A 20,649-nucleotide genomic window follows, 5' to 3' on the forward strand; every position below is an offset into this window, starting at 1 on the left:
TACAGTATCAAAGCGAGTCGAGCAGTATCTCAGAGCAGATAAAAGAAAAAAGTTTTTGTGTCAACACACAGGCAGAAAGGCAGGTCAACCACATGAGCCTGTAGTCAGAGCGCCTGTAAACCGATCCTCATAGTCTAAGCACATCCTCTGTGCTGGGGTCCCTTTTCTGCCAGGCTCGCTCTCTCTCTCACACACACACACACACACACACACACACACACACACACACACACACACACACACGTCCATGCACACATACATTCCTCTGCAGGCTCTGCAAGGGGCAGGCGCAGAGTGTGCTGGAAGCTTGGAACAGTTCTTCAGAGTGAGCGTCTCTCTCACTCTCACCAGTCGTTAAGCCAGAGAACAGAGGAGGAAGGGAAGGCAGAGAGACCAGGGGAGGTCTGACGACACTGTGCCCGGCATCTATTTTAAATGCACAGATTGATAAATGCAAGCGCGCACTCTGCATTTGGCTGTGATTTACAGGAGGGGCATCGAGATTTATAATCAAGCTGTCACTCTGCAGGAGAGGTGTGCAACTTTTCCTGTCAGGACAAAAACTTAAAGGGAGCTTTGGAAACGCAGCATGTGTAAGTCAGTGGCTTTCAGTGCTGGAGGTCCAATGTAAGGATGGATGGTGCATGTTCCAGGCTAACGGTGTTCCTCACCGTTGTCTGATCCAGCTTTAAGGGAAGCATCCAGCCAAGACGAACAAGGAGCAGCTCCAGACACAAGAACTTAACCCATCTGCGACTTTTACCCCACTGATAAGATGCTGTGGTGCAACTTTGGCCGCCGCTTGCTCTCCCTGGCAGCACTTCTGGTGATTGTGAGTTGCGGAGGAGGGGAGCAGAGGAGGGGGACGGAGAGCAGCAGCGCAGGTGGCAGCAGCAGCAGCAGTAGTAGCAGCAGTAGCAACAGTAGTGGTGGAAGTAGCGGTAATAATTACAGCAGCAGACGCTTTCATAAGATCCAGCATGGCCAGTGCACCTACACGTTCATCCTACCTGAGGGAGAAGGAGCCAGAGGAGGCTCCTGCCGGGAGGCGAAGGCCGGCAGCCCCCAGCACAACGTCAACTCCCTCCAGAGAGACGCGCCGCCACCTGAGCCAGACTTTCCCAGCCAGAAGATCCAGCAGCTCGAACACATTATGGAGAATTACACCCAGTGGCTACAGAAGGTAAGGAGGGTGGCGTGCAGCTTCAGCAGAGCGCCAACAAAACAGGAGCGTCAGCTCCTGATTTGCTGTGTGAGATCATCACACAGGTAGATCCTGGTCCAGGTAGATCCTGCTTTAATCAGGTCCAGGAGGTTGCACATTGAATCACATTGATAACAACCGCGTCTTGATGCGTGTCGTTTGAAGTGGTCGCTCTGCAGAATATTTGTTGAGCTATTTGTGTTCCTGTTGGGTGTGTGGTCTCCGCACAGTGTCTGTCTGCGGCTTCCCAAGATAACTTGTTATGGTTTCTGGATGAGGCCCTCAGACTAAAAGCGGGCTGTGTTTGCTGTTTTCACGCGGCTGACACATTGTTTGTCAAAGTGTTTGTCAGTTGGAGAGTTTACGCGCTTTAGGGGTCGAGAATTGTTTTTCTGTGCGATGCTGTGGGGCCGGTTTCGAAATGAAATGTCACAGAGACGCAAAAATGTTAGTGACAATGTGATGAAACATGCACAAAGACCAGGGTTTACTGGAAGGATTACAGCAGCAGCTCCTCTTTAAGCTGACAAAAGCTCAGCATCCTTGGTCTCAAACCTCGAAAATTAACGGATAAACTCACATATACAGTGCGGTCAATTTGGCAAGATGGCTGTACCTTTTTCCGACAAACAAAGCTTCTATCAACAAAATGCATATTGAATCATCTAGAAGCCAGAATATGTGAAGCAATATATATTTCCTCTGTGCTGCTCTTATATAACCGTGCACATTATCTGACATGTACTACATGTTCTGGATGTCACAGCTGTGTGATTTTATAGCCTCCATAGACATCTCATAGCCTCCGTCCGCCGCTCCGTATCCTTCCAGTAGACGCGTCTATTTTTTCCCACTTTCCCTCTGTTTTTTCCTGCGTAAACTACCACCTTTGAGTAAATTCCACAGATGTCCCGTTGAGCTGCGCGGAGCGTCAGTCATAGAGCAGAGGTAGTTATGTGTCAGTCACCCCCTGTTCTCCAGTGGGCTGTCTCTTTAATGGCAGGAAGTCAGAGAGAGCCCCCAGAGACACTCAGAGGAGGAAAAGACAGAGAAAGAAAATGCTCCCTTTATTTATTCAACTCAAGGACGTGCGAGTGCAGCTTGAAAGAAAAAAACTGTAACTTGATTTTTCTGTAGAATAAAACAAACACAAAAAACTCACGTTTAAATACCACTGAACAACCAAATTACAATTTATTTATAGAGCTACCGCAGTGTTTACTATGTTCAAATATGGTTCTGCTGTAATGCTAATGAGCTGCAAATTGTGAGGCCATCACTGATACAGTGATAAAGCTTGGCAGGCACTCTGCTTTTCTAAGCTTTGAGACTTCGTGTCTCCAGCGAGAGCGAGACTATCTCTCTGAAATGAATACACGAATCAAATAAACAAACTTCCAAATTTGGCTTTCCTGCACTTTTCCACTTTCCACAATATTGTCGTTCTCAGATCAGATTAGCAGGTCGAATCTGTGATTAAGTTCTTAAAAGTAGCGGTTTGGTTTTTTTGTCTGCAAAACAGCGAATGCTCGCACAGATAACACCTGGTGGATTTGATGGATTACTGCACAATGAATCAACCTGAATTTCATCAAGATGCCTCGAGTCTATTCATTAGCAGTCAGCTTGTCCTCCCCAAGCCGCCTGGGCTTCTCCGCTGTGTGCCTGCTTTTCATTTTCTCTCACCAAGAAAACTTTTCACTCCTCAGGTCGGAGGAAATAGTCATTCCTCATCAATTCACCAGGCGTTGGTCACAGTGTGTTACAGCGAGATGTTGATTGAGTTTGTAATTAGGGAGGCGCAGTGTTACAGGCTGCTCCACCCTCCCGCAAATTCAGACTCTAGAGTCGATGCAGAGAAATCCGAATGAAATATTGTATTAAAGGGATTTTGAGCTGACATGTTAGAATCTGTGAAATATCACCGTATCATTGGAGTGTATATCCCTGACTTTATCTCAGTTTAGAGGAATTTACTGTATATGGTGTATGTCAAGGTTGAAGACATGGTGTAATCTCACATAGCTGGGTGTGCATTCACCTTTATACGGTGGGAACGGGAAAAATGAGCAGGATTCACAGAAAATATGCTGCAAAAGCTCTGCGCTGTTTTTCACTTTAGCCGAACACCAGTATGCATTCGGCTAATTAAAGAAGCATACCTCGACTATAATTGATGAGTTTCTACGCCGGTTCATTATTCGAGTCAGACTCGAGTCTGGAAACCTGTCTGTGTTTCTGTACGGCTCCCAAAAGCGATCCATGTGTCAAGAAAGGCCAGGGGTGAAATAACACCGGCTTTATCTTTGCTCAGTGGACCTCATCCGTCTGTGATAGTACAAGTGATACTATGAAAACACGACGGCAGCGTCGGTAGACTGAAGGGTTGACTAATGAGACCACTAGAGTAACTTTCTCCTCAGATGTAAAAAGGGGAGGCTGTGAAATTGTCTGCCATCACCACTGATACTATCGCGCCTCTTCGGTGACACGCTGGAGTTTGCAGGACCACAGACGTTTTTCAAGTAGGATCGACAAGGTTACGTCACGTGATCGTTGTTGGATTACGTTTTAAAATGTGTGATGAGCAGGATTTTTAATTCCATGAATGCATGTCACTGAAAAATGAAGACTATATAAAGACTCGTAAGTAACAAGCTAAAAGCGTAAGTAACAAGCTAAAGATTAGCACAAGAAAGGAATAGGAGGAGGCATTTTAGAGGGGACACTTAAACCCACAGTGGTAATTCAGCTTAATTACACTGCATGGGCCGGCAGGGGGGGTGAGGGGGGACATCGGGATGCAGTTAACATTTTTCATTGGACAGAAGATTAAGTGTACAGGCCAGTCTATCTATCTTAATCACGCCAGCGTTTGTACTGCTTGTCTAAGCGAGAGCTCGCCCTGATGAAAGAGGCGGACAGAGGAGACCATTCCAGATAGCGCCCCCGTGCCTGGGCGCTCCGTCCAGTGTGGGGGGTAGACAGAGAGAGTGATGCAGCAAACAGCTGTTGGGGAAGCATTTTAAGTCTGCGATCTTTCCTTCCTTAGGGTAGAGTATATGGACCCTGATAACATTCCTGACCAGTCAAAGGTGGCTTGTGTTTGTCCAAGGATTACTTCCCTGGCCTGCCTGCAAGGCCAGAAGCGTCGGACTTCCAATCTCAGGGAGGAAATGCAGCAGGAAACAAGCTATTTCACACATAAAACAATCTTAACAACTGACCTTTAGTTGTGCAGCGCCTTTCTAAATAGAACCTGCATGGTGGCCTTAATTTTGCATGGTTGCAAAATTAAGGCTTAAAACAGGAAAACAAGGCACGGAAACTGATCAGAAATAAGCGTCACAATTCAAACAATCAGAAATTCAGTCAGAACAACAATCCACAATGTGACAGCTGCAGCCCATATTTAATCATCTGACACATCTCAAAGTGAATAACGTACAGATTGTAAACACAGCTCTATTAGACCCATCTCACACAGTGTGATGGGCAATGAACATGCTATCAGTGCCCACTTTAAAGGTGCCTTTAGGCAGGTTGCTCCAAAGTCTAGGAGTGCTAAACTCTGAACAACCAGAACAGTTGCATCTCAAACAACGATATGAGCAGCCGTGCACCAAAAGAGCCACAAGGTCAATTATGTAACCCGGAGTGAGATCCCAATTTCAAGGAAGAATTTGAAATTTTGGTAAATGTGTTTATTCGCAAGACTTAGATGAGAAGATCGATACCACTCTTGAATCTGTCTGTTAAATATGAAGCTGGAGCCAGGAGACAGTTAGCTTAGCATGAGCAATGGCTTCCTTATCATCATTGTGAGGTTGTAAGGTAACCAATAAAGACTGCACAGAGTTGTACTGATTAAATAAACGAGATATAAGGAGTTCTTATGAGAGCTTTGGAGGAGCTGGTGGTTGGAGCCGTGTTAGCTGTTCCCCCTTCTCTTAAGACTTTATGCTAAGCTAAGCTAACTGTCTCCTGGCTGTAGCTTAATATTTAGCGCACAGGCATGAGTGCTATCAATCTTCTCATCTACCTCTCATGAAAGCCAATGAGCGTATTTCACAAAATGTTGAATTATCCAATAAAAGCACTGAATAATATCCTCAAATGGATTCTGAAACTTTTCAGAACTAGTGCTGATTCCATGTGTTAGATTTGGTATCAGTATCGAGTTCGATAACTCAGTCTTTTCAGTATGTTACTTTAAGAAATATAAATGTTTTCCTCCAAAATCTTTTTTCATTTGACAAAGGAAGCCAAAATTCTGAAATCTTATATCTTTAACCAAATGCAGGTGCTGGTACTGCATCTTTCTGTTGATAAATTACAGTTTAAAAGTGGCAAAATTGTCAGAAACTTTCAGGAAAATAAATGCAACCAATTAGGAATTCGATACCAGCTTTTGGTACTTGACAGTTGTTGAAAAATTACCAAAGATACTGTTGAGTTTTGACACAAAGCTCTCCTCACAGGCAGCAAGTGGGCAGGTTGGTGTAATACGTCATTGTTCTCAGTGCCAGTTACTCTAACTGCAGAAGGGCAACGAGGATCAATCGAGAACGGCTAAAGAAAAGGTTGCACGGAGTCAAAAGTAAGCACGTATCTCGCAGCGCATTCTGGGAATATTTCAAGGACAATGAACATTTGGCGCAGATAGAAGTTTAGCAAGCCAAATTTTGTTTCTGCTCTTGGGAGTGCAAGTAATAGATCTTCACATTTCCCTCCTGGTGGAGACAGTAGAAAGTGGTTGCGAGCAGTGTTTCATGAGAAGGACGGGCCTGTGCCAAACCAAGCTGTTGAACAAAGGGAGGGAAACTATCGGCGGTGTCTTATCCCTGTGAAATTCCCATCATTCTGCCTCTCGACGCTGCATAAACACTGGTTTAAAAGGATATACCGACCTGTGGGCAGCAGCTTGTTTCCTTTACATACTGGGAGTTCATTTGAGAAAGGGTGAATATGTTTCTCTACTTAATGCTATCAGAGGGCCACACAGCATGACTGGGGATCCAAGGAGAAACCTATCTATTTTAGGGTTGCCTGCCTCTATGAGAGTTTATTTTCACTGATAATGTGGGCCAAAACTAACAATCGGATGATGCAGAAACGCTCAGGGGAATAAGAAGCTCTTCCTTCCTGACCCCGAAACTTATAAAAAGGAAACCGTGGAAATTGCCGAAGGACACCACAACAGCATGCAGAGGAGTTGCCTTGGTGGCACTAAGACTGAAAGTGAAAAGGAAACAGAGCTTTCTGCCGAGCATGTCATGGGAATAGGGGAAAACATTACGACCACGCCGTAGTATTTCCACATGCCTGAGAAAATGGAGCCCAACATTGTTAATGTTACAGATTTTCAGGAAAAGCAGCATTTAGCAGTTTTGTCACGGTCAATATGGCGAGCCACTTTGTTTTGAGACCCCCCCCCTTTTTTTTCCCAGAAGTCTTATTTCGCTGCAGCCCGTCGTCCCAAACGTGCTGGAAGATTTGATATTGGGCAGATGTGTATTGTGCACCTACTTCTCTGTAAATCTCCATAAATGAAGAAGTAAATTTCTTGATAATTCAACTACATGTCTTGAATCTGTCTAGTTTACCTGTGGTTCCTTTTCCATCGCTCTTTTGAGGGAATCACCCTCTGGTGGGCACTTTGCAGGGGATTTATTTTGTTTTAATTACAACAGTATTCATTTGGATCAATGTGATTTATGGCACTGGTTCTGAAAACACTGTAGCTAGCGTGTAGCTTGGCACCCAGCGGTGCACCTGTGGAGAGCTTCCTCTGATTTGTGTTTCCGTTTGCCCTCGAGTATATTCACTTTCCTTAATGGGGCTAAATTTTTGTTTGAGTGCTCTGGATCGTGCCACTGACGAACTAATCTGTTGAAATCTGCATCGATTGTTTTTTTTTTAGGCCTCTTGGAGGCAGCCAAACAAGCTATGAACATAAAATTGTCTCCGGCTCCTTGTCGAATGTGAGTCCAGTATTCTCTCTCTCTCTTTAGCTTGACTGTGGCTTCCCAACCTTATCACCAGAATAAAGGGATGTACCACAGATATTTTGAAACCTGACGTTTCTTTACGTTCCATCTTTATCGTTACTTATGTTGTGCCAAGGTAAGGTAAGGTTTAGGCACTAGGCCACCTGGTTAGGGTTTGGAAAAGATCACATTTCGGCCTTAAATCCCTGGGTTTGTCACCACAAACATGGCAGGAAAATGTCTCGACATCTTGTTGAAAATATACCTTTTTGTGGCAAGAAACACGGCTCGGACAGCACTGTGCTGCTTGGCAGACACGTTGCCTGCCACCACCTCCTCCAGATGAGACACCCTGAACTATGTCACTTTGAAACCTAGTGTAGAAACCTTGATACGATGATGTCAAACATATAAATTTAACGTATTTGTGGTTTGCAGAAACCAGCATTTTATTCTGCCAACTGGGATGAGTCTCCACAACTCCAGAGGGAAATATCTTTAGCTCTTTAGCTCTGTGGGTTCGTCAATACAATCGAACCCTTTCATGCGCTTGTGGTCATTTGATCCATTGTTCATATAAAAATATCGATTATCAGCTTTAACGCATCATGAATGTGAGTGCTCTGCAGTGCATTACTCAGGTCTTTTTTCAAAAGAATGAGTATAAATAATATTATTTTGGGCAGGCAAGTGGAAGCCATTAGTACTGAGAGTGTAAGTTATGGTCAGAAGAGTTGCCAAAAGCACAAGGTTCATGGCTGTATCTCTGCCACTGCTAAGGTTGAGTGATTATGAGCCAAATATGAGATAGTAATAGCTCAGATAGAGCGAAACATTAGACATTATAGTCAGTCTGAGTGCGCAGTGAGCGGGGAAGTAATGTGGTGTTATCACAGCCTGCAGCAAATCACAACTGCGTTTGAACTTATTTCAGCCGCAGAACCGGCTGTTATCTTTGTTGTATTTTTGTTTTATAATGACTCTTGATAAACAGAGCAGATGATAATATTACTCACCCGTATCTGCCGCTATTTATTTTCCTCCAGGCTTCAGGTTCATTTAGGTTGCGCGCTGTAAATCAAGGTCTGACGAAGGTCAAGGGAACTGAAACGGCATTGAAAAGCAAAAGGGCGTCGGAGAATTTGAGCCGGCTCGCGATTCACATGGTGTGGATTTACAGTAACGTGTTCGTCAGGTTTGCAACTGAGAAAACATGCATGTCTTATATTGCTGTATTGCTGATTCTGGCAGGCAGCAGCAGAAGGGAAAATCAGAATGCACCGCAAGCTGCAACGCTCCCGCTACGTGCCTCAGCTTATGTTCATCCAGTTTTGAAGTTGTTTGACCCCCTTTTTGTCTGACAATTATTAATCTCAAAGTTCGTTGTGTAGAATCTGTGAAGTGAGGAGAAGAATTCCTGGAGCCTCCCCACATGCTGCCTCTGAGGCCGCCTCTCCCCGCAGCGTCTCTTTGACTCTTCCCGACAGATGTTGCTTTTTTGAGAGGATGTCTTTGTCTGTCAACGCTGGGGAGCCTTCCAGAGGTTCCAGAGGACAGAACCGCTTCACCTTTTCTGGAGTTCAGCCCTTCGGATAGAGTGTTGCTATAGTTTCAGGCCGAAAAAACAAAAAGAATCACAATCAGATGGGTGAAAGAGACGTTTGAGTCTGAGACGAGAGGGGCTGCAGAATCAGTTAGAGATGTGGAAAACTGACGACAGCAAGCAAGTGAAGGTGGAAAGAGGGAAAGAAGGAGATAGAGCGCAGGATAAAGGATGAAAGATAAACAGCTTCGCTCCCTCCCAGAGTGAGCCAAACAGATCTTTAAATGACTAATGGTTGGCTCCATTGTTTTTATTTTACTCTTGTGGTGGTGGGATTGGAGCCACTTGATCTTAAGCCTCCGTGTCACATCCAGGAATTATCTCACTCATTTATTTAACCTTTCTGTTGCCCTTTGGTGTTGGTGAATATCGTGATATTTATTAACTTACAATATGAGACACATCTTGATGGTAGACAGCCTGGAACTATGCAGAATGGCAGGCTGATTATACCCCGTCTCTGCTTTCTGTGGGTGGTTTGGACAATTGAGCGTGTCAGGTCTCGGTTTATCGGTTAAGCGCTGTGATGGGTGTGACATCTCATTCAGCCTGCTCACGCATGCACATATTCACTCGTGCGAAGACGGAAAAGATATAGACACACATGCGCACACATATACACCGTCAAATCTGTTTTGAAAACACACTAACCCTGTCCAGAGCTGTGTTTGCCTTGTCTGGGACCAGAGCCAGGCTTCTCACATTCCACACAATACCAGGGCTGGAGCTGGCACACAGTCTCCAGACGTCTCCCCCACTGTTTGAAAATAACACCCACAAAACACAGTACAGCGCAAGTCAAAAGCCCTCATATAATCATTCACGATTTTCACCTTTCAGCACATTTCTTTTCCCCTTGTCTTCTCTGCTTGTTGCACTTTTGGTGACACCGCAGTCGGTGGTGAAAGCAGGTGATTAGCTGATGGAAAACACCTGCTGTGCAGCGTTTGTGCTGCGGGCTTTGATGAAGATTCAGACTAAGGATGCACCAAACCCACTTTTCATTGCCTGATACTGATTTCAGCATCAGCACAGGGAATAAGCTGATCCTGGTGAAGTATCTGCTTATTCTATTTCAAATCACCTCATTGTATGGAAACTGGACTAAGAAACACAAGGCTGTAACACATCACTGCTCATCTAGGCACGCTGTGAGACTGAATTTTAGACGCCAACATCATTATTTGGCAGAGTTTGGTGCAAACTTTAAAGCACCTATTTGCAGGATTTGCAAAATTTCTGTATTGGGCGACTCCAAGAGAAAAAAAAAACTATGTTCAGCATGCAACAGTGATACATCCCGAAATAAATTTCAGTTTTCATTACAACTTTTTTTTTTTTTTTTTACTTGAGCACGAGCATTCATTGGCTGGCTGACCTCCTGTGGAATCAGAGCCCATTGGTCACTCTCCTTTTAGCTCTGTTTTGGTCTTCAACAACTCCTGAGGGAAATATTTGGCTTTTAGCTTCTAAATGCTCCATTATGTACACCAGCCAGTTGCTAACTTTGTCCCTCTGTGGTTTGGTCCTGGATGGGTACAGTGGGTTTATCAGTTTTTGCTGAAAACAGCTGCCTGGAGTGTGCTCGTCATTTGATCCATTATCAATATAAAAATAGCAGCTTTAGTGTTTAGTTTTGTTGCTAGTGCTGATTGACTGTACCAGCTCATCACTAACTACCAGCCACGTGAATAACTGTCATTATAAAAATTTAATCCACTTTGATTTAGCTTCAGGTTTCTGTGAAACACTGCAACATTTAAGGTTTTTGTTTTACCATTAAAAAACACAGTTATTGAGCCATGTGTCTGTAAAAACGAAAACACAGCACTCTCTCACGGTGTGCTGGGTCGATCTCAGAGGGTGTATATAGTCCAGTTGTATAGTCCAGTATGGTTTGTTGTCCAAGGAGTGTACATTGGCAAGTATGATAGATGGTACAGCCAACAACCCAAATTCAAATACAAAGTTTACGGTTTTAAGGCCCCCAATACTGTTATTTGAAACATTTAGTGGCTTCTTCATGATTTCAACTAATTTAAAAAAAATAAATAAATAAATAAAAATTTCTTTGCTTACACAACTTGCACCAGGCCGACTTGTTGCTGGTTTTCTCGCGCCGGGTCACATTTAGCTACAAGGTAAAACCTCTCAGGGCAGTAAATGTTGATTCTGATGTGTGTGGCCTTCATGGCTTTCAGCAGAGGGGACACAAGCTTTTTTCCAGACTCAAGTTATCTCACCATTATGAGAGTAATTTATGTGACCCTGAGCCAGACTAACAAAAAGAAGGAAACGAGTGTGCGCCCTCCAGAAGGCCATGAAAGCACCACTCAACTCAAACTCTCCAGTTTTATGTAAGGTGCGTAAATACTCACCAGGAAAGGTGGCTGTTAAATTTAGTAGTTTTGTGATCTGGTCTGGTCTTTGTGATTTGAGTTTAACTGTGATGTTAAGAAATATTCTAACTAAAGTATTCTTACAGTTATCTCTTCCCCGAAGTACGAGTGTATCTCAGTAGCCGACAAGCTGGTCCTAAATGTGCTGCTGTACGGTGACCTAACAGGAACTCGCTCATAAATCTGTCATTGTTCCAGTAGATGGATGTGCTTTTTGGTCTGGGTTTACAACCAAAATACAAATGCTTACAAATGGTTCTTGATGTTTATTTAAATTGACATGTTTGCAGTGGTTCTGCAGTGGTTCTGAGATTGAGAGCCTAATCCTCCAGAGGCCTGTGTGTGTGTGTGTGTGTGTGTGTGTGTGTGTGTGCGTGTGTGTATTTCTAAATACGTGTGTGCACTCAGGCAAATCCGTGTCACACTAATGTCCTTTTCTGCATATGTGCTGGTCTATGACATTGTTTGACATACATGTAAGTCTGTGTTTGGATGAAGTGACCCGCAGCCTAACTGATGGTCTGTAAAGCATCAGTTAGGCATCAGAGATGTTTCGTCTCTGGACCAGATACAGTCATAAGGTGAAGCTCGCACAGAAAAGGAGCCTGTCGGATTTTCTCAGTGGCTGTCAAACAGAACTCATATTATGAATGTAGACGTATACATCTTGGTGATGCATGATGTCTAGAAGAGCACAGGTCATATCATTAACAGTAACTTCCTCAACAGCCAGTTTACAGCGCCTACAGATTTTTATTTAAAGAGGTAATTTCCCGAATGTGAAGCAGTGTGCAGCTGAGGTCCGTGGAACGTGAAGAACTGTTGAATTTTTAATAAAACAATCTGTCCACATGGTGCTTTAAGTGGCCGCTCTGGAGCTTTCGATCATCACGTGATCTTGATCCACAGGTGTTGTTTAGTAAGTTGTCACTGCAGTGTTGATGTTCACATTTCCTTTTCTGAGAGTTTCAAAGTTCATTCTTGACTTCGGAAACTGCAGTTGACAAAAAGCCAACGTGAGCAAGACTTCCTCAAGCTCCTCAGAAAAATGGAAATCTTGAATCTGCAACTGCGTGGCAATTCAGCGAACTCCATCTGCTGATGCAGAGTGTGTGATGCCATCAAAAGTTCCACTAATCTGGCCCTAAAGTGAGATTAGAGATAAGAAAAACGGCTTTATTCAACCAAAAGTGAGGTCCGCCAGGGCACAAGACAATGAGCGTATAATAATCCCAGACGGCTTGCGGTATTTCGAGCATATCCCACCTCCTGAGGCTCATGAGATGGGGATGAGATTGCGAGACTGTCTGTGGTTGATGGAGATATGGCTTTGTTCTTAAGTATGGTTGATGTTGTGAAGGTTTGTGGGAATTCCTGTGTGATGCGCAAGGATGTTTTGGCTTTGTCGTCTGAACATAACGATCTTAGTTTAGTCGCACTGGTTTTTATAATTTGATCCATCCTCCGCTTTCGACTGTGTTTATACACACATCTTGCACATCTTGCGCACTTCAGTCGAAGAAATGCCAAAATAAACAGAAACCTGGGCACATGAAAGACCAGGGATTATACATACAGCGCACTGTGTGTCATTCACGCTTCTCAGAATCTTCCCTCTCTCCCCTTCTGTCTCATTTAGCGTCTTGGCCCAACAGAAACATGCTGTAAATTATCCAAAAGATGAACCTCTGGCAAATCGCAGGTGGCCATGCTTGTTTCAACTAATCTTAGACGCAAGGCGCACAAATATATATATAAATGAAGACACACAAACATGCATGTTATCAACACCTCTGTCCATCATCAGCTGAAGGTCAGGCAGCAGCAAATGTTTCTAATGTTGCAGCGTGGCAGTGACACAAAAGTGGCTGTGAGCTGCACAATATCATTAACACCAGAATCTATTTTCCTCGTCTTTAAGAGCTAGGTCAGACTGAAGCTGCTCCATGTAGATGTTAGTCGGGCTACTGCACCCCGTCTTCCTGCTCATCTCTTCTGTTTAGATTGAGTGTCAGTGCAGCATCACTCAGGGGAAATTCGGGCCCACATGCAAACACACACACTCCATGCTGCCTTAATGTATCACCATACTTAAAAGTGCCTCCTGCAGCCACTGATATGATATATAGCCCAGACTGCGCTCGCCTCTAGCAAAAGCAACAGTGGGAGAGTAGAAACTGACTCGTGAGTAACATAACCCTGAGCCGAGGAGATAGCGTCAGTCCGTCTTTGGTGATAGAAGCTGAGCAAAGCCGAGATCGTAAGAAAAAAGGGGGGAGAGCCAGCACACGGGGAGAAAGTGAGAAAAACTGTAAAGCCGTGCGCTGATTGTAACCCTGGACGACAACAGCCCTGGTTTCTAAACTCTGCAGTCCTCGCTTAATGGGATGTTAGGATGGATGATAAACACGAATGTGACGTTAAAGGAAACGGCCCCTGTCATTAAATGTCAGCTCATTTTGATTAGAAGAGACACCCAGCTTGATAGAGAGTAGCACTGGCTCACAAACTGGAACGCCGGAGTCGTTTTTTCGCCAAGGTTCAGCTCAGCGAGGAGTTTTAACATACAACAGCGCTGCGTGCTAATGTTTCTGTCATGGCTGAGCTTAAAACAACACATGTCCTTTTGCATCTATTTCTACAGCTTTTTGGCCCAGGACTCCCCTGCTGCGATGTTTAAAGGGTACTCTGGAATGCTATCTCAAATATTTGGATGTCTCCGTGGGATGATGGGTTTGTAGTAACGCTGTGTGTTTCGGTAAAACGGGCAGACTGACATGGCCTCAAGCGCTGACACAAGAAAGCCATCATCAGGGACATTCCTGCTCAGATGTGTCCCTCAGGAATGATTCCCATGCAGGACGACTTGCGTCACAATAAGTCCAGGCTGCCCCTCAGCTGGCACCCGCTGTTTGAGACCTATGGATGAATGAGCAGGTCCCAGTTTGTTTGGTTGTTTGGCTTTCGTTAGCATTCCCATGTCTTGGGTGAATGCAAGTACTTCCTCTCCCATACGGGCAGATACACATAATTAATTGGAGTAATTTTTGGGCCCATTGTGACTTTAGAGAGCAGGATTGTAACTGGAGGATTTTTGAAAATATACATTCATGCCTATGCTGCACCGAAGTGTGTTTATTTGCATTTAAACATGGAAAGAAGCAAGAAAACGCTGTGATCTGTTTGAGGTATGAGTCAAACATGACAGAAATATCGGACTTAGTACAGTGTTTGAGCCAGGATTGTGTTGGAGGGGTCAAATGGGTCCTTTAGTTAGGCAGACAAAAAGCAATATGATGAAAGCTAATGTGTGAATTAATATTAGACAGATTACTGTATGTCAGACATATTGTAGAACTGAATTGTCTTTTGGACTAAAGAAATGAGAATTTTGATGGCAAGTAAGCACAAATCTAAAACTGAAAACTAAAACTGAAGTCAGATATCTAACCTGATCCTGCTGACAGCTCTCAGTCTCATCTTTAGCCACTGAGCTAACGCTATGCTGGCTCACAGTAGTTTCACTCACAGCTCTGCTGCTCAGCTCTGAATGCCGAATCAAGGGGGTTAAACTTTGAAAGGTTCAATATGAAGGATTTAGTGCCATCTAGCAGTAAGGTTGCACAAAAAATGCTGTAAAGCAAGTGTTTGGCTTGTCCATTCTGGGCTACTGTAGAAAAAAGAGCTCCTTCTGAGGCAATGAAAGCACATTTCTTATGCACCAATGAAAATATACTTCTGAATATATTCCATTTCTGAGGCATGATGCTATCTAGCTGCAGCCTATAGGGCTGTAAAATATCCGAACAATTCAGAGTGGCATTGCACTCCCTGAAAAAACCTCTTTGTACAGATTGACTGAGAGTAGCACCGTGTTCAGCAGATAACAGCCAACAGTTTCATTTTGTAGTTTAGCTAAATGTGTTGACAGCTTATGAAGTCTAAAAATAAGAAGCCTGCTAGCAGCACTGATTCTGACCTTGATTTTACTGGGGACAGTTGGACGCAGGGAGGTTGGACTCACACCCTGGATAATATATACTCATGCTTCTTTGCCTTCTCAAGGCATTTTTGTCACTTTCATGCGTTTCTTTAAAGAACCCTCGACAAACATGCAGTGGCTGGAGTTATACTGTATGTGCTGCTCCTGCATTCTGATCCCAGTGTAGTCCGACTCTGAAAATTCATTTCCGGAATGAATTAAATCATAAAAACAAGCAAGTGTCCGCACCTCCGTACCAATGTCAATATAAGGAAGGCAAACGTTTCTGTTGGATGTGCTCACACCCGCTCCAGAGAGCTGGGGAACTCAAGTTCAGGCCAGACATTTTGTCCTCCTTTTTTCTGCTAAGAGAAAGTTCATCCTTTTCATAACACCACGTCAAAACTTAATTTGTATCCCTCGTTTGACATTGGAGATGAACTGGCTTTCATCTTGCATATCACAGACGTTCAGAGGACTTTCTCTGATTCATCTTGGTCGGAGCCTTGTAGTCAATCACTGACGGTACGCCCTGTAGACACAACACTGTCAGAGGTCTTGATTTAAATAAACCTCTCAAGCTACAAGCTACGTTCATGTAGCGTGACTTCTGCTAGTGATGTTAGGTTAATCTTCATATAAAACAGAGCTGAAGTTTGTCTGAGGGAAAAAGTGATGATAATAAGAGTAAAAGCAGATTGCCATATTAATGTTCTGAAATAGTGATTTATTTTCCCAAAAGAAACTAAAAACAGAAACAGGACGTCCAGTCTCCCTTCATTTCTCAGGGCTTTTATATTTTTAGATATTTGACCTCATCCTACTAAACTTTTAAATCTCAAATTTGACTCAACCGGAGCCACGTTTCTGCCAATTTGTGTTTGAGAATCACGATTTATCACAACATTCTTCACATTTCGCTCCGATTCTCTCGAAACCAGGCCTTGTTATTTCATTGTGGTTTCTGAATGTTGTAACTTAAAGTAAATCAGCCATTTGCGAAGCTCATCGGTCATTTGAAAAATTTAACATACTCTGTTTTAACAGTTTGTGGTTTATTTAAATTCTTAACGCTGAATAATGATGTCCAGGGCCTTACAGGTCGCACATTGTACAAAATGAATATGGAAAATCAATTTGGCTGAAAACACTGGCCCTTAAATTAGAAGCTCTGATTTGTTTTCCCTTAGAGCCAACCAGCAAATCAACCAACCTTGAAAACTTGACTATTGGCTAAATATTCTCACATTCTTTAACCCTATTGTCTGTGCTGTTGACAAACCATTGTGACAGAAAACCTTTGAAGGGTGGAAAATGGTGTGCGTCTGAACCTGCCAAAGGATTTTGGGCACCTCCAGCATATGATTTACCCAGTGATTTATACAGAGGAACGTTTGGTTTGTTTTCAGGTTGTGTACACAGCGCTCATTATGTCTTTGGAAATGCGCAAACGAAACGCAATTGACATCAACACAATGGCATTTGACAGAAAGACAAAGGGGGAAAAAGGAGAGAGAAAAATGCAGAAGAAGAGGAAAAAGAGTCTTCGGGCAGTGTGTGCTGGCAGTAGCTGGTTTGTTTTTCAGATGGCAGTCAGTCTTTCCTGGGTTCAGCACTGTTCAGTCAGAGCAGCAGAGATGTGGCGTGGCCTGGACCACCCACCTCACTGCAGATCCCCTTTGTACACTACATGATGATATTTGACTGTTTCACTCCTCATCACTTACTGATGCTATTTATCGGCGGGACAGTTCTACAATAATGACATTTTTTTTTATTTTTGAAGCAATGAGTCCTTGATTTTCAGACATACATATCAAACATTGATTTTACCAAATGAAAAGAAAATTAGCTCATAGCTATTAGCTCATGAGCTAATTTGCTAATTAAACTAACGTTAGCTCCACAGGTTAACTGAAAAGACTGCCTTTCTATTAATTGTTTCTAGCTGGTAAAGCAAGAAAAAAAAAGGTTTCAAATATGTACATTATAGCCAGATACATGATTTCATGCTCAGCACTACAGCTGCATGTCTGAGGCAAAAAGTCAACATCCTCGCTAACTGATGACACCCATAGAAGGCATAGACATAGCTGGTTTTGCATTGTAGAGCGAGTTAATCCTGGTTGGGTAAAATGTAAGATCAGACTCGTTTCCCTGCTTTGCTTACATACTTATTTCTATTTTCACATGTTTCACACATTATCGTAGAAAATGCCGGCGTGTAAGCAAACAGAACAAAGAGCAGAGCTGCTAACATTAGCTTAAACTCTGATAGCATGTTGGACGGGTTTCCACACAGTGCGGAAATACTACACAGTCAATGTTAGTTGTGAACAGTTGTTTTTTTTTGTTTTTTTTTAACGTAACCTGTAACCCCACAAAATAGTGTTACGAAGTTAATGACGTGCACCTTAGCTTAGGAAGTAACGCTCATTTATTGTAAGTAGTGAGCTGGTTAGCTGCGCACTGTTTGCAGCATACGCTAGGTCAGATACACACTGTTTAATCCATTCTTTGTCTGCTCTCTTGTTTTTTTGGTTTTGGAAATGCTAACAAAGGCACCATCCTTCAGGTCCATTTAGTGCCGAGATACTGTCCCACGTACACAACATGCTGAGAAATCCAACATTTCCCAGCATGTGTGTGTATGTGTGCAGGGCCTCGTTACGACACCCAAGCTATGATTGGAAAATTGCTGTTTGGGAGAGGTGTTTAGCAAGCAGTCAATTGATCAAATCCACATTTCAATGTCAAGTCTAAGCAGCTATTTTGTCCACTAAGACATGCAGGATGTCTGTGTTTTTTGACTGTTGACCACTCTCTCTCTCTCTCTCTCTCTCTCTCTCTCTCTCTCTCTCTCTCTCTCTCTCTCTCTCTCTCTCTCTCTCTCTCTATTGGCATTCAATGAGAGGAAAAAAAAAAAACGTGGCAGCAATTGAGTAAATGCCTGGATGTTTGCCACCGGGGCAAAGGTCAAAGAGGTCAAAGAAGAGAGTTGTTACTCACCTAATCTTGACATAGTTTAAGACAGAGAGCCTTGAAAGTGTTTCAAGGTGGATGTAAAACAAACAGTGACTGGGTAAGATAGCTTTCTAAAATACGGAGGTTGCACGTATCTGTATTACACAATGCTGGAGAGTGACAGGGCAGTGAGTCAAGGTAACACCTCCTAAAGCCCCACTAGAGTGAAATATAGGCCCAGGTTAAAAAGAGGGGTGTCAGACTCACCTTTCACTGTTGGTGGGCGATAAGAAGGCGTGAGTGTATTTGCTGGCGTTGGTCCCAAGGTGGCTTGTTATACACCAGGAGGTGCTGATTTTAGGAGTGGGCGGCAGTGGGTAACAGCCCCCATGATCTCTTCCATCAAAGTGGTCTGAAATGCATCCAGGCCTGAGCGTAAGGGATGCATCCCAGAAGCCAGACCGCCCCGGTAACACCATCACCATCAGCTCCCCACACACACACACACACACACACACACACACACACACACACACAGCCAGAGATAAGCAGAGATGTGACAGAGCTCCAGCGGTAAGTGTTTTATACAGTCCAGGCCCACAGTTTTCTGACTCTCACAGCGACTCTCAGCACCACCACTGCTGCTGTTTAGAAAAAGATCAAGACCCCCTTTTGGAATGGCTAAATGGGAAATGTCAGTGAAGTGGTAAACATTTGCTGTAATCTGTAACAATGATAGCAGGGAGTATCATCTTGAGGGATTATCCCGTTCTTGGCTCTCGAGCGATGGCAATTTAGCAGCTCTGCCGTGATTATGTACAGAATATGTGTGTTGGGGATCTTAACTGATGGGTTTTGTGGCTTTTTGCCTGCAATGCTTTCCATTAAAATGCGCACACGCAGAGCAGTTCGTTCAGTAACCTAAACACTTGTCCCTCTGTATGATGAACAGTCCCTTTGGTCTTAAAATCTGCATCCTGCTTTATGTTCTACAGCTTGTCATTTATATTCCATGCAGCCTAAAGCGGCTTGTTTAGTGATTAACAGCCAACTGTACCTCATAAACTGTCTAAACAGACCAGTCTGCACATGCAGTCCGCTGCACTGTGAGGGTGCAGTTAAGGTACTAATGGCAGCATCATTAGTAAAGTCACAGGCAGTCCTCGTGAACTCATGAAGCCAGACTGTGCCAAACACACCACCTTAAACCTTTATGCCTTGGTGTAAAATAGCACTTGGGGAAACATAAACTTGTGTTTATGTGACTCTCACTTAGCAAACAGTGATTTTGTGAAACCAGAGGCTAGATTTAGTCGTTTCTAAAAGCAGCCTGGTATTATTGCACCTTTTGGAATGTAGATGAAAAAAGACATTTTATTTTTATTTTGATGAAAGCAGAGTTTCATTCAATTTCCTGTCTCTTTAAAGTGTCAAGTGTTGGCACACAGGGAGTAACTGACAATTTTAAAACTAACGTTTTAAAGGTGAGACAGCAACTTTTGAAAGAAGAAATTACTAATTTTTTAACAAATTAAAAGTTGAATTTAGAAGCAATGAAACACACCATTCATCTCCTCAATACTCTCAGGGGGTTTGCAGTTACAGCCTTATTTGGTCTGGTATGACCAGTGGCTTGTGGTGGCTAATATTAGCAAACTTCTGGTAAATATTGCTGAGTAACGGACACTACTGACTTTATGACTCTTCTCCGCTTTTGCTATTGTTACACTAGATGTTTGGCATTACATCAGCCCTCATACTCAGATGGTTACACCTGTTTTATTTTGTTTTTTTGTTTAGTAACCCTGAGTTGGTGGGCTCCATGTACAACTTTAACACAGCTTGTTGGTAAAGGATTTCATTTGTTTTACACAGCGTCACAACCTTTTTGGAGTCATGGTTGGAGAAGCTCACCAAACCATGAAGCTTTAAAGTCAAAGTTACTGATGATTAGAAACAATTTCTCATCAAATTCCGGTTTGAGAGATGAATTTATGAGTATCGGACGAAATAACATCTTGGTTCTGTCATTTCATTGGTGTTTTGACTCTATCTCTTGATGAAAATGCAGAAAAACAGCACCATGAATGGAAATGAATTGGATCCAGTTTGAGGCCGACTAAAAATGGATTATTACAAAGGAAGAAATCAGTCATTGGCACAAGAACGTCACGTCTTCGTAGAAAATAAAGCACCACAACCTTTGTATCCTCGTTATGCGCTCATATTTATTTCACCATCCCAACTGACACCCATTTGCATCTCAGCTCTGGCAATGACAGAAAGAATTGGCTTTCACTGCTGACAACAGCTACGATTGGTAGTCGCTGACTGGAAAAGCACAGCATTTAACTGGAGTCAAGGTTAGAAACCATCTAAATAACCCAACACCCACGTAGGCCTATTTTACGGCTTCCCGAGTGGTGATTTTACATGATTGGGCGTGTTTGTGTAATCTTGTTTCTCCTTGGTACTTTCCATTTATGACCCCCACTGGATCCAGCCAT

At 43.3% G+C, this 20,649-nt stretch overlaps 1 protein-coding gene across 1 annotated transcript in view; it reads left to right on the plus strand.

Moving 5' to 3' along the window:
• The first annotated feature begins 340 nt into the window (after positions 1 to 340).
• angpt1 (angiopoietin 1) overlaps positions 341 to 20,649 on the plus strand; it is a 54,792-nt gene continuing 34,483 nt past the window's right edge. The window contains exon 1 of the mRNA XM_070985433.1: positions 341 to 1,183. Coding sequence (XP_070841534.1) covers positions 776 to 1,183 — 408 coding nt within the window. The 5' untranslated portion in view covers positions 341 to 775. The remainder of the gene's footprint in view (positions 1,184 to 20,649) is intronic.

The sequence above is a fragment of the Chaetodon trifascialis genome, chromosome 17 (assembly GCF_039877785.1).
Source record: "Chaetodon trifascialis isolate fChaTrf1 chromosome 17, fChaTrf1.hap1, whole genome shotgun sequence".
NCBI lineage: Eukaryota > Metazoa > Chordata > Actinopteri > Chaetodontiformes > Chaetodontidae > Chaetodon > Chaetodon trifascialis.